This window comes from Rissa tridactyla, chromosome 10 (assembly GCF_028500815.1).
Source record: "Rissa tridactyla isolate bRisTri1 chromosome 10, bRisTri1.patW.cur.20221130, whole genome shotgun sequence".
In the NCBI taxonomy this organism is placed as follows: Eukaryota; Metazoa; Chordata; class Aves; order Charadriiformes; family Laridae; genus Rissa; species Rissa tridactyla.
Genome location: NC_071475.1, coordinates 671,241 through 686,201, shown reverse-complemented (window position 1 = coordinate 686,201; position 14,961 = coordinate 671,241). Strand labels below are relative to the sequence as shown.

The 14,961-nt window shown below is 39.3% G+C and overlaps 1 protein-coding gene across 1 annotated transcript in view; it reads right to left on the bottom strand.

Annotated features, from left to right (window-relative positions):
- CACNA1D (calcium voltage-gated channel subunit alpha1 D) overlaps positions 1 to 14,961 on the bottom strand; it is a 198,034-nt gene that overhangs the window by 1,016 nt on the left and 182,057 nt on the right. Inside the window, exons 42-48 of the mRNA XM_054215757.1 lie at positions 11,153 to 11,269; positions 9,269 to 9,636; positions 8,932 to 8,958; positions 7,861 to 8,010; positions 5,968 to 6,131; positions 1,474 to 1,595; positions 383 to 703 (exon numbers count right to left, since the gene is read on the bottom strand). Coding sequence (XP_054071732.1) covers positions 383 to 703; positions 1,474 to 1,595; positions 5,968 to 6,131; positions 7,861 to 8,010; positions 8,932 to 8,958; positions 9,269 to 9,636; positions 11,153 to 11,269 — 1,269 coding nt within the window. The remainder of the gene's footprint in view (positions 1 to 382; positions 704 to 1,473; positions 1,596 to 5,967; positions 6,132 to 7,860; positions 8,011 to 8,931; positions 8,959 to 9,268; positions 9,637 to 11,152; positions 11,270 to 14,961) is intronic.

Genomic DNA, 14,961 nt, shown 5'->3' with positions numbered 1-14,961 from the left:
GTTCTTTAATCGAGATTACTGCAAAAATGGTGATGTATTTCCACAGAAACAACACAGAGAACAGCCGTATGCATCATCCCTTCCCCACTGTGGAAGGACACTTCATAACTGATCCGCATCTAGAAAACTTAAAATTTCGTTTCAAATCTCTTTGAAATCTCTCCAGTTCTCTGACACACTAATGTTAAGATTTGGATTCAGCAGAAATCCTTTACCAAATGTCAATTACAAAGAAGTTCCCCTGTCTTTACCTAAAAACAGTTTTGGGCTTTGAAATTTTCAGAGAAATAACGTGGACTGAATGTTATGCTTTTTTTAAGTTAACGCATAAACTGAGCAGACAGACGCTCTTGGCTACTTCAGAGGTTTCTGTAATACTTACCGCTTCTACCAAACTGTCTGCACTCCTCTGTTTGTCACTATGTTTATGCCTGAAGTCATTCGGTACAGTTAAATTGGCTGGTGTAAATGTTCGGTAGGAAATATCGGGGTCATCTGTGTACCAAGAGCTCCTGTGCAAGGAAGGCAGGCTACCATTCATATGCTCTGTAGATTCAGCCCTATCGACCTGGATGAGAGGTGTGTAATACGGAGTACGGTCCCTGTTGGGAGGGGTGGCAGGTGGGGTAGCCCAGGAACGCGTGGAACGACTTGGTGAATGTTTATGAGCTTTGCTGGAATCCAGACCTGCAACAGCCATGACCTAGTAAGGGGAAGAATTTTAGAAATTAGTGATTTCAAATGCTCAGTCATACTCATTTCTCATTTCAGCAGTTACTTCAAACCAATTGTTCAAGCAGCAGCTATGCAAAGTTAACATTTTCTGATGTTTAATAGTCGTGTAAAGTAGGAACAGGATTGAAATTGGTAAATTGACAGGATAAAACAGTATTTTTTCTATTATTATTCAGATCACAAAATATTGGTATTAGCATTAATAAAGAAAAATAATTGCTTATACAACATATTAAACAAAGAAAGCAAAGTATAGAAACATTCCTTCTGTCCTGTGGGGACAGGATAGGAAGCTGTCAGCATTTTCCAAGCACTCTGGATGGTGTCTCTGGGCAATGGAAATGGCCGTCTTCTCAGGCCACGTCAGAGCTGGGGACTGAGTGTCAGGAGATGGGCATCTTGTCCTTGTGAATTCTCACAAGTGGAGCCGAGTAACTGCATACGCAAGGATTAATAGACAGTTGCCATATTATGCAGTCTGGGTCAAAATTCTTTAGGGCGTCCCAACTCTTTGTGGACACTTAAGGAGTCAAACTACTCATTTTCAATGTTTTGTAGAAGGTCGATGTTTGAGAAGCCTCGTGTCTACCAACTACAAGCCTACACTTGGCCTTGAAGTTGTGGAGGCCAACTACATAATACACTAGTACTGTTTCAAACAACAACAAAAGTCATAAGTACAATATAGAAGCTGGAAAGATGTAATTCATTATTAGTTAAATAAGATTTTGTGTTTACCTGCTGTTGCATTAAGTGAAGTGGTAAAGCAGTGCGATGGTGGAAATTAGGAGAGAGTGGTATGTCATCTTGACTGCCTTGTCGGCGGAGGCATTCGAAGTTAAAGGAAGATCGTCTATTTGCTACAGGGAAACCATAATTCGTTAGGAAAATAAAATACTTTTCTCCTCAAAGTCTATTATTTCCAAAATTCCAGTGTGAGTCAGCTATCACACAACTAATAACATATCCCCCAGTAAGAAATAAGTTGTTCTAATAGAAGCAAGCAGCTGGTTCTGAGAAAAAGGACTGATTCGTCAGATGAGCAAATGCAGTCGTAGGCAGAAAGCAGACGAGCAGCCTAACACAAGAGAACCTGAAGCAGCTGTTTCACAAATCGAGCTTGTGTGATGCAGCAGACTGGTTCAGACTATTTATTTTTTTTGCTGCCGTGAATAGTTACAAGGAAGAGTTTCTTCTTTCTTCTCCATGGTTTTAAACTCTTCATTCTAATGAACCGGACTTCCCAAAGGAAATAACAAACCCCCCGTTCCTTGTAAGCAATGTGCAATATGAAAAACCACATCCGAGTCAAAGTGGACTCATGTTGTCAGTTCCTGATATTTATTCTGTTACTTATGACAACGATAAGCATGGTCTCTGCTGTTATGTATGCTGTTATTATTCATCTAAATGCTAGAAAGGAAAAAGTAGAAATCTAAACTGGATCAAGATGTTTGGCTGATGTGGAAATGTTTCAGCTGGTCCCGGTGAAAGCCTGCGGGAGGATGGGAAGCAGCACATGGTATCATTCCTCTGCGTTAGCTTCAGTGTGAAGAAAGCCTGGACACTGAACAGCAGCTGGAATCCAGATACGTCCTCACAGCTGTGAGCATCATAATGGAAAACTGGAAAGAGCCTGACTGTACAAAGCAACGATACAAAACTGTGCTCTCTTGAAACCTACTGAAACTATTCTTGGTATCTTTTTCTTCCCCCAACGCCAAGAATTTTGTGAACAGAACTGAAGAGTTATGTGCCATAGACTTCGGATTCCTTGTAGTTCTCGCCAGACACTTAATACTGGATACTAACAATCACATTTCCTTAAAAAGCCGTTGGACTAAAGTAGGCACCTCAGTCCACTTTACACAAAACTTTGTGTCTCTTTCCATTGTCTCTATGGTAAATCCAAAGACGGGAATGTAAGCCTTGGCTCCTGATCCTAACAAATGCCAAATGTCCCAGTACCAAAATGAATAAAAAGCAAATCCAAAAGTCCTCTCATCCAAAACAAGACACTTCTTTGCACATGCTTCTCCCCCGGAAAGAGTCTGAAAGAACATCTTAATAATTTCTCAGTATGCTTCTGGAAGTTGCTCGAATACTGTAGTGGTGAGTTTGGTACAAAAAACTCTGGAAAGCTTGACACAGAGCTCAATTTACCAACTACAGTACTCAGCCACAGCTCTGTATGTTACGTTCACTTGGGCTGAACCCAGATGCTCGCAGAAACTCTTTAGTGCAATGGTGCAGGTTCTTTTCTTTCTTGCTTTATGTGAGAACATCGAGGCTTCCTCCCCAGGGCAAACAGCCCCTACACTAGTTATAAATAATAGGTTTGAGCTTCCTTTAAAATCTGCCGAGATCCCAAGCCTCTAAAGTTTCTCAGCTGCGTTCCCAAACATTAACTAAATGGTTATGACAGGAGGCCTGACTGCGCTCTTGTGACACTATACTGGTGTAAGTTGAAGGACTTTACTTCCTACATTACCCTTACGCAATTTAGATCAGAACTAAGTCCTCTTATCCTAGGATATCAAATACCCTCTTATCTGGTACACTTATCTAGACTTTTGTACACGAGATAAAAAGTGTAAGCTTCCTCTACAGAAATCTCTGCTTAATGCTGTCATCAAAACTTTCTCAGGAAAGTTAAATGAATCCCAAAGGCTGCAGTCACAAGAAGCCTTCAGGCCTCCCCTCCCAACACTTCCATGGGAAGACCCCAGAGGATTTTTACAAGAAGGTTGTTCTCCTGCAACATATGGAATGGAAACACAAAGCACCTTGCTATTTATTCGGCTTAAAATTCCTTTGCTGTCAGAAAAGCTTGTAGAAAGATGTACAGGAGTCTCCAATTAATACTGAAACTTCTACGACTGTAACTCTGTAAGTGATTCTCAACAAGACAACGGGATAGAAGGAACACGCAGACTTTAAACCAGGCAGCAGAAACTTCAGCGGGCTGATTGCCCAAGAAACTTAGCTATACTGCATGAAATGTGTCCTTCAGGTGAACTTGACTAATTATAATTATAATATCAAAACCACTCCTCTAGAAGTTGGGATACCCACCTCTGCTTGAAGACCCTCACCCACTGAGCCTGCGCAATAAAACTAAGAGACACTGTACCTTTAATTGAAGACGAGGACATTTTACACCAATCAGCTTCAAGATAAGGAATTGTGAGCACCAGTAAAAAGTTGATAATTAATATGTTAATTATACTAATTTATAACATATAAATGAATGACTGTTTCAATGCTGGGTGTGCTAGAAGTGCCCCCTAGCACCCTTTTCTGCAGAGAACTGCTGACAAATAGCTAATCTCGACTCTGTGTGTTATTGGCTTGCACACCCGGTAAACCATCCCATGAGTTTTGAGACAACACCTTCACAGTCTCCCCTTTGTCTGATGTCTTTTCCTTGTGCTATGGCAAGAGAGCTAGCAGCTTTCTGTACATTTCACTCTCATTCATCCGAGTTATTTACTCTCTGTAGTGGGAGACTTCATATTCTTTCTGCTTTTTCCATCGGTGCCCCTTAAGGTCAGAAAGCCAAACAGCAGAGACCATTCTTAGTCTTGTCTTGAGCTGAGTGCCAAAAGTGAGGATCCAGCACTGACAGTGTTGCTGAAGAATGTTTCCTTTACTATATAATAATATATTTTGCTGCTACCCTTTACTACAGCTTTCTGTAGCTCTAAACTGTACCTCAGACATTGTGTAATGATCCTGCTCCATGAGATCTGAAAGACTTTTATTTTTTAAATCTAAACCTGCATTTTCTTTGGGGTGTCTGAGATAAGAAAGGACCGAAACCCATTTTCCAACCCCCAGGGTCCTTACAGTCGTACTTCCACAGATACACGGGCTGTGACTCTGGCTGGTAGCATCACCAGAATGAAAGACAACCCTGGTTTTGATAGAAAAGCCAATCCACCTGATGGCAGACAAACCGTGGAGACTCTTCTAGAAACGATCCTGTATTGTCTTGCCTGGATGGCCCTGGTTAGATGGCATCATCCAAAGACAGACGTAACAGACCTGGCTCTGCTGACCACACTATGGGTAACAGTACTTTTTGGGGTTGCATGGACCTGTCGGTTGTTTCTTGTGCGCCAAGAGAGAGCATTAGAAAGAGGTTTATTTTGCACTTCAAAACCCGAAGTGCTTCCTCTCTCTGAAGTGTCAGAGGTCGAAGATCAAAATCCAAGAGCTCTGAGTCTGTGCCTGGTTTCACCAGAGGATTACTGCTGATCTCTGCAGTATGGCCCGGAACATACTAAAGCAAAATTACAAGGTAGGAAGCATGAGAGCTTTTAGGAATGCAGATAAAGCGATATTGTGCTTGAGATAAGGAGATACCAAGGGAAAGACCTAAGGAGGAGAATAAATGAAAATTAAAGAAACAGGTTAAAAAAAAATAAATCAGTTGACAACACGAATTCCATCTATAAATTGAAACATTTCTGCTTCAGAAGAAACACAGAATATTAAGCATTGTTCCTGAGATGGCAGAATAAAGTACCAACGTGAATCTGAAAATAAGACACTTATTTTTCACGGAGACTTAAGAAACTCACGTTAAAAACCTAAAGACACTTCAAAAGCAAGGAAATAAAAAATAAAAACCCAAACCAAAGCACCATTAAGCTCACTCTTGTTTGGTTTTTTTCCCTGAAAATTACCCTAGTTCAGTCTCTAGTGCTGACTGAAAGAGTACGAGGTACGGACGTAAATGGCTCTGGTTACACTGTCATTAGGCAGGGACTGCTAAGAGACAGGGGAAGTGCCAGCCGGTGGGTCACCAGAGAGACTGCGGCCCTGACTCAGGACCTTGCACATCTGTAGCTGTGAATAAAGGGCACAGGGACTGAAACCCTCTGATCAAAGCTCCAAAGCAAATTACTGCTGCCTTCTACCCTCCTCTTTCTTCATTTAGAGAATCAAGTTAAAACTGGCGATTAAATTGGTTATTTTTATATTATTGGATGAGTGAGGCAAGAGGTATTAGAAAGACTGACTTGTGAGCTAGGATCCACAGATTCTCTGAGCAGTCTCTCAGGATGGAGAGATATTTCTGCCATAGGCAATAACCCACTAGCAACAGTAATCAAGAAACGTCATGTTTGAAATCCAAGTTAAAAAGAAGCCTTTTTAAACTGGAACATATCTGAATGCATTTAAATAATTCTAGATCTGCTAACAAATTGTTGTTAATGTACTTACGTGTTGGTGTCGGAGGTAGCAGCCGTCTCCTAGGAGATCTTTTTGTATCATAACAGATCTGGGAATCATCTTCCTCAAAAAAACCATGTGGGTGATGGTAACCTTTTGGTCTCTCAAAATCTGAGTCATGGCAGTGATATCTACAGTGGTAATCATATACGTGCCTGCATTTAAAATACAATAATGAAAATGTTATTTCAGTGAGTTTCTGTAAACTGATCTATTAGATTTCTTCTAGAAGATTTTCAAATCTACTCTTTCTCCAGCAAGAAAACCAAATGTTACATTATATAATTACACGACTCAATTTAAAAACACAGTTTCTGTATACAAACTGATTTTGAGATAGTGAGCATATGCTCTTGTACTAGTACAGCTACATAGTAAGTTCTCTGGAGAAATTTTTATCAAATTATATTTTCAATGAAGTTATTCTTACCAGTAAAAGCTAAAATGTAGGATCTCAGTTGTATATTACTTAAAAAAAATAAAACAACTCTGTTCTACTCCTGCCATGGTGTCTTGTGAACCCTGCTTAATGTGCGGAGCACAGAAACTCAGAGAATAGATTTAAGCCTTTTATATTCTGGATACTTCTCTTGTTGAAAATCAAATCTTGGAAGGGTGTTATTTGACTGTAACTACATAAAAAAATTAGTGGCCTGAGAATTCTGTAAAATTTAGCTTTCGTGCAAATCTTAGCTTTTATGCAAACCAACCAGATGCAGATCAGGGTGCCAATCCTGCCAGAATTCAGATGGCGAAGAAAGACAGTAGAGGAGGAGAATTAAGCATGTCTGGCACTCGTGAATATGCACTTACAGATCTAAGATAAAATGGCAATCAATTCCTCTATTGGGCTGGACTTCAAGATAAAAATTTATTGACAGAAATGGAGAATATTTTTGAGAAGTTATTGAATTTATTCAGCAGAAGGGAAACACAGCAATTTTTACCAAAATTAAATCAAGGCCTTTTCTTCTTAGATCTGAAGTTAAGATACTGAATGCAAAGATCATGGGAGTTAAATACACAGGAACAGGCAAGAGTTGTTAAACACACTACTGCGCCTTGGAAACACCCTACTGGACAGAAATACTCTAATTAACTAGGAGACTAGTCCAAGTTTGGGCTGGAGAAAACAGAAATGAGTTAGAAAACTGAGAGGAACCCATTTACTAAAGTAGAACTCTGCAATTACAGCAAGGAGCCTCACATTACTACAGATTTGGACATTAGGCAGTAATACAAATTTGTAAGAAATGCTAGTTGTTGACTAAAATTCAATTGATAGCATTCCATAAAGCTTATGAATAAAACTTAAAACACATCTATTCCAAACACATAGAGTCCAGGACAACTCTGACACTGTTAAGTATTTGCACTAAGGAGACAAAGGAGGATTATTAATAAAGAAGTAAAATGAGAATTTTCAAAAGGAAGTCCTCCAATTCTTTATCGGTCCAGGTAGTACCACCTTATGATCTTAGTCCAGAGATTACCAGCTTCACCTTTCTTTTTAAGTTAAATTAAAAGAAGAAAACCATTTCTAAAAGTTCCTCTATCTGAGCTTGATCTGTCTTTCCTTGTACGTGAAATTTTATTTATAAATGAAACGTTTCTTTGGTTATGCACCATCCAGTTCATGCTCGGTTCAAGGGAACTTTGTGCTTTCCTTTGAATTTGGTAGAGAAGCTGTGCTGGCGTCAGGACACGATACAAATACAGAAGATCTCTGGTACACACACTAGTCTATTCACCATTTCACTTGCCAGCAGTTGTGGAATATTAACTTAATTAGAGAATTTCCAGTGTAAGTGTGCTTAGCAAAGCATTTACGGATATGCAACTCATTTATTGAAATGTTTTTCCCAGTTTAACAAATATCCTCACCTGTTTCCTGACAACATACTGTCTTCCTCATAATATTCTTCTCCACTAAAATATTCCTGCTCTCCCAAATAATGATCATCATTGCAATAGTCTTGAACTTCACGTTCTTCACGGCGAATAGTAGGTCGACGCCCATCACCAGAGTCAGATCTGTAAGTAGCAAGCAAATATTTATTTTATTTATATTTTATTTATATAAATTATATATTGTATATTTTATACATAGTTCTTTTAATATGCTTCCAAGAAAAAAATAAAAAAGGCAAGCATTAGCAATGCTCTTGTCGTCAGAACGTGGTGTTATAGTAAACTCTGTAGAACCGCAGTTCAGAACATGACTATTTTATGCGTTTCTTAAAGATGACCTCCCTTTATTTCCTTATGGTACAAATAGGAAAATAATTAATATGGGGATGCTCAGTGAAGTCAAATACATTTAAGACATTTTTACAAAATATAAATTCGGAGTATTTTGAAGAAACACAGCCCCTCTCAAATGTCTGCAGTTTGCCAAATGGCCAAAATATTAAGAAGCACTCACTGAGTTATTCAAAGAAAAATCTGAAATGGATGTGCAAATCCCGACATTAAAAACTAGCGCCGAAAGTTCATTGAGCAATGCACTTCAAACAACACAATACATCCTACTTTAAAAAGTTGTCTTAGAAAATATTCAGACATAAGACTAGGAAAGATTTTGGGTCCCCTATAAATGGAACTGTACACATTAATAGTTATCAAAGCCAAACCCAGTGGTTTTTCCAGTCTTTGCAAGTCAAGTTTCAACAAGGTCTACCGCAGATGCGATCTACCAGGTGCGATCTCTCGTCTGTTGAAAACTGCCTGGACTTTTAAAATGGCTTGAATAATTTTGAACTTTACCAGAAGTTTACCCTTTTAGAGCAGGCAGTGGAAAATCCAACTTCGAAATTGTCACTTAAGTTATTTGGCATATGCACTGTCATACAGTTAATTTTGAAAATTCTATTGTAGAAGGAAAAAAGAAAAAGAAAAAAGGGAAAAAAAAAATACTTTGTCCTCTTCAACTATGTCAGAACAATATCAACTCACCTAATATATGTTTCATAGTAGCGCGTTCTATCCAGGTAAGCCATGACAATAAGGAGAAAGATATTTTAAAATAAGGTAGTTTAGAGAAATTCATTGCTGATTACAATGTCTGTGCTGAAACTAATTTCACCTTAAAGAAAATTACTACTTTCACACTTTATTACAGTTACATAGATTTCTCATACGTCAGAGCTGTATTTTAAATACGTTTCATACATCAGTAGGCAACAGAAATGAAGATAAATATATAAATCAGTTTCACGTAGCATAAGTTTTCTTATAGTCTATTTATAATATATACATTTATTTAAAAGCAAATACATATTTGTAAGTTTACCTCCTACTGCTTGGCCTTCTACGCTTCTCATAATCCGTTCTGGAGTAAGAATGGTAACCATTCTCAGATCTATGCTCATGATTTCCAAAATTTGTGTGTTTTCCGTGGACAACTTTGGACACGTTGGCATTATTGAGATTGGCGTTTGTTGAGTTTGGAACTTGCTTTCCTACCGAGTTGTGATTGTGATGATTGTGGTATACAGAATTTCCTGCCTGAGAATATATGTTTTTCTCGGTATCACTTGCAGATGGAATGGAAGGCCGCTGAACATGTAAGGGACGGTGTGTGGTGTTGATCTGTTGAAATGAATCTCGTCTGTCACTGCTAATATGGTTTATGTGGTTGCCAAAGAGGGCACCGTTCCTCTGTTTTAGGGGAAGAGAAAGAAAACATTACATCAGATACCTTACACAGAACATGTTTTTGACAGTGATAACTTACTTTTCTCTCCTACATGCATTCAAAAGTAGCAATTCAAATAATCTGTGATTTTTCTTTCTAATTTTATGATGCTTCAGATGAGATCTCCTGAAGTGATAGAGATGTGATTGTGATAATGACAATATTTGTATTTCAGAGTCAAATCAACATTATGCTGTGATCATTATTCTTTTTCCATATAACTAAGTGTGACATCCAGCTTTCTCCACATTTTATTACACAGGAGAAATCCGGATTACCATACATGAACATGCACCAGCTTCCTCAGAAAGGGATGTGTCTGCTTAATTTTTGCGAACGCTTTGGTGGAATTCTCTCCTATTCTCCCAGAGCGTCAGTTTGCACCAGGCGTCACTCAGACAGGATGGAGTGCCATGCAACAGCTCGCAAGCATATCTCAAGTAGGTAACATTAGGCTTCAGTGCCTCCGTTCTTTCTTCTTGCAGAGGTGCAAGAAAGAGGAGTAACTCTTTATCAGCCCTGAGGGGTGTAATGGGTGGTGAAAGAGAGAATGGAGTGCTAAGTTATGACTATGCCATGCAGCTCTCTTTTACATCTGACCCAGACTGTGTAGCCTCCCTGTCTAGCCAGGTGTGGGTCCTGGATGACAGCAGTCTGTCCTGAAGCTCAATCTAGGGAAGACAGGAGGTAATGATGGTTGGCAGAGAAATGCATCTACTGGTGCTAGCTGCAGCACTGTCTCCAGTGCCACATCCTCCTTTCTTTTCGCAAAGGCCACAATTACTGCAGAAGCATGCTTTTACATCTGCTTCTTCTGAAATGCTTGTGAAAAATTAAGCTTTCTTGCTGGCTGACAAATGGCTTGCACTTCGCTCCTGATTATAATACCAACTTTACACATTCACCATTAGGCTGGATATCTGTAGTGCAAAAGAGGAAAACTGATCTTTTTTTCTGATTGGTTCTTATTGATAGCCCTCACAGGAAATTGGAAATGGCATTTATATTTAGTTGACTCCTGCGTAACTCCAGGCACTCATTTTAAAATACGCAGCTCTGTGTCTGTTGCGGTTTGGCTGCATAGAATTTCATTTTCTTCCTATCTGCCACTGCAGAAGTTAAGACACTTCCAGTTTAACCTTGCTGCTGTCAAAATTTGAGATGGGAAGGTTCATACCTTGTCTTGGGATTTGCTTAAGAAAAAAACAAGAATTAACAAGAAAGACTTAGGGGCAGGAGAATCACCCTGCAGGAACAGCTCCCTAAATTTATGATGGGATGCAAGTATCCTGGTAATACGAGTTTTATCCATAGATATGAAAAATATATTTATTTATAAAATATTCATATTGTTCTGGTTTGAGGGGGCTAATTATTGTTGTTGTTATTATTATTATTATTCCATATTCAGGGATAAGCTCATTCTTTAATCTCATATTATATGATAAAACAATTCACATAGCTGTGTTCTGACATTACTTTATAAACATCTTCCTCCTCCTCTGGATTGTTTTCGTCTGGTTCATCATCTTGCAAGTCACAGGATATAGCTCGGCGTATTTCAGGGCCAATATCATGAAGTGTCCTTAGTCCTGCCTAAATCAATGACAATATCATAATACATTAGGAATGCATATTCTCTTTCGTTCTTTAATTACAGGCGTGTAAATTTATTTTAAAGGACAGTTAACAAGTTTTTGTATCCTGACATCCACAGAGGATGCATCCTACTATCTGTCCCTTTACTGTTATTAATAAAAGCCTTATATTCCAGTACAACCCTGCTGAGGTGATCGCGTCTTCATTATCACAGTGTAGGATCCTGACTAAAAGACCACTGATGTTTATGGAACCCTAAGGAAGTAAGATTCATCTTATAATAAGTTAAAAGTAATCAGCAAGAACTATAATAAAATGCATTTCAATGAGATGTACATTTAATGTTAAAAACATGTTTGCAGCCTGTGTCCACAAAGGAAACACAGGGAGATCTTTGCTATAGCAACAGCAGTTTTAGCAGAGCTCAGATGGAAAAGAAAGCAGTGAAATAATTCCAGCTCATCTGCACTGCACTGGGATATACAGATATTTGACTGAAAGCTTTGGTTTAGGACAGAAAACCATGTAGCTACAGCAGCACGGACCTCAGCGTATGTCGGTTCATGCTCCTCTCAAGCCTGGGACAGGAAACAACCTTCAGGAAAAGGGATAAGGCTGGAACTGCCACGGACAGACCGGCACATGAGAGACAAAGCAGACATCACGCTCGGGGCCAAGAATTCAGTGCTCTTGTTTAGGCTGACCTTACTTCAAAAAGGAGACATTTTTCCCGTTTTAACTCTGGCTGTCATGGTCTGAAGCAAAAAATGCAATCTCGTTCTTCCTAACTCTTTTTTTAAACTCCTCACGTTCAGAAGAAATCAAAGATTTGTTTGTTTAGCCCATTACTAACACTGCACTTATACTACTAATAATCATGCACAGCACTTCGCTGAATTCCTGATTATAACCTAAAAGCCTGATTTATTACTTTTCTGCATTTTTTGATGCAGATGAGGGCTGTCCCAGCCCCATCAGAGCTGTACTTCTATGGCATGACATCGCGTCTTACTCGTCCTGGGGTGGCATGAAGCTGTGTAGAGAATTTTGCACGTTTCACAGCTCCAGAAGGAGCTGAAGGACCTCGGAGGGCACCAAAGGTGGCTTGGTCCCATTCGCACAGCCCGTCACACACGTTCCCTGGAGTACACCACAGCACTGCTGCCAGGTTCAGCTCTAAACAGAAACACCTGGTTTGCTGGGGAGCAAAATGGCATTTATGCAGTGTGGGCAATCAGAAGCTGGGAAGGGATGAACCAAAAAGCTTTGTATCTAACAGTGCAGATTTCCTACAGGCTCCTCTCCAGGATTCACTCATACCAATATCTGACTTCCTGAAAGCAACGCTTGACTGATCATATTAGCTACATGTATTTGGCAATTATATTTTCTTCCTCAGGGATGAACTTTGAGAGTTATGCTGTAATTGAACAAGGCTCTAAAAATTACCTACTAGTGAGTTAATATACAATATACCTTTCATGAAGACATTGTGCTTTCTCCCACTTCTTATGCTAATTGCATAGTCAAGACCTCAGCAAGGTTGCTAAAGTCATCATTTTGTAAGGTGCTAAAGGAAAGTAAAATTAACACTTTAAGGTACGGATTTCAAAGTAGAAGATCAAAGCCCTCTATTTATTTCACAGAGGCAATGGCAGTATTTATTTAGCAGAGGATTACTGTTATATTTTGGTTATTCAATCATCAGCAAGAACAGGTATTTGCATTTCACACTCTCTACCTGCTTATTTTATAGCAAAGAAAACCAAAAGAAGAAAAAAACCCCAAAGCTACGCTGACACTTTAACATAAAAATAAACTGGCGTTAGTATGAACAGAATACAATGCAGGAACGACTAAGATAAGAGAATAAGCATGCAGAAAAACAGCCAAATAGACCTACGCTATAGCAGTGAAGGTAAGAGACACAGTGGTCGAGCCCGGCTCCCCCAGTGCTCTGCCTCTGCCTGGAGCCCATCTTCTCACCCCGAAGCTGCGTGCTCTGCTCCACATCTACACAAGGGCTCTGTGCTTCCCCTCAGACCCAGGCTCCCTTCAAGCTGAGCCTTTCTGGGAACACAACACTCTCGAACGCAATCTCAGTATTTTAGATTTTCACCCTGGCAAAAACTACCACCTTATATTTCTGGCTGCTAATAGTGACATAGTCCCATAAATATATGGCTAAAAGCTGAGAAAAACCATGTGTTTGGCAGCAACATTTTCAATAGCAATTTAATTTTGACTATATTTCCAACTGTTTTCTGGTTTACTTCTTGGTGAATTACTCCTTTATTCAAGAGAAAGCACGCTGCTTTTATCATCTCATCTCTCCTCAGTAATACTCATTTTCACGCAACAGATCTCTTGCAATGACACAGTCAGCAATGGAAGACTAAAACCTGGATCGCCCTATGTGAAAGTATATTTTAGTTAAACTAAACTGATCAGCTTTATTCACTCACAACCAGTACAGAAGCCACAGGTTCTACAAGCAACATCTGCCTGCAGAATTAAAATATTTCTCAGTTCATTTGCTCTAACAGAAGGATCTACAACAATTTTGTGAACTCTATCATTAATGTGATTATTCCCCAGAACTATCTCATTTTACCTGGTGTAATCTAAAAATATTCTAAGCATTCTAAGAACAATTTTTAGAACAGGAAAATGCCACGTAGTGAGACAAATCCTCACACTGAGCTCTTACTGATAAGACAATTCTCAATGAGATCAGTCAGCTACCACTGAAGGGGGGGGGCTGATGTGAAAATGCAGGAACTGGTACTTGTAAGTCAGTAGGAACATCCCTCCTCTGAACACACTTCGTGTCTTCTGTGAAGATCACAGAGGTAGCATGGACTAATAAAACATTTGACTTCACTTTCAAGCACTTCAGAACCAAATCAAAGATCTCTTAAATAGAAGAACACACACAAATTTCAAACCAGCCTTCCCACATCTCTCCACTAGTTTACCAGGAAGTAGAGTCCTCCTGGCACGCGTTTCCCTGTATAACGTTGTCCATTTTAGTCTACCCAGCAAGAACGTTAGAGACATTAGAACACGCGAGGGGGCAATGGGAGTATACGATGTTCTCCGCTTGTGAAGTTCTAAAAACTTTTCTATTTAAATTTGAGATAATTTCTTTTCTTAGAAGAGAACCTGAGTAGATGAGACTTTTCAAAAAGGCAGCCTGGGTAGTGATTTGTCTACATTTGCCAGAGGCCTGCTTGTTTCTGTTTCACTACGACTGCTTAAGTTCTTAGGAGGCAATTATTTCCCTAAGTAGAACTTTATAAGACCTTTTGTTGTTATTAAATACAACGATTCAAGACTCGCCACATTCCTGAAGCACCATGCCACAATGGTTTAAAAAAAAAAAAAGAAGTTAAGTTTAAGTGGTATACAGCAATTACTTCCTCACAGTCTTTGAGTAGGGCTTAAGAGAGCTGCAGAGGAGAGGAAATCACAGCTAAATCCTCTTTCCTTTCCCCAAACAGAAAAACAAGTAGACACCAAAGACTGATATAAGAGCTTTCGTAACATTTCCTTTGGTTGGTAAAGATTACCAACGGGGGCACACTCTCTCTAGTCTCCCTTATCTCCTTAGTCTTTATGGCAGATTCTTAATTCCTGAAGATTTTCTCATGTCCAGAGAATTCTTGCCTTTCCTTATAGGAAGCTTC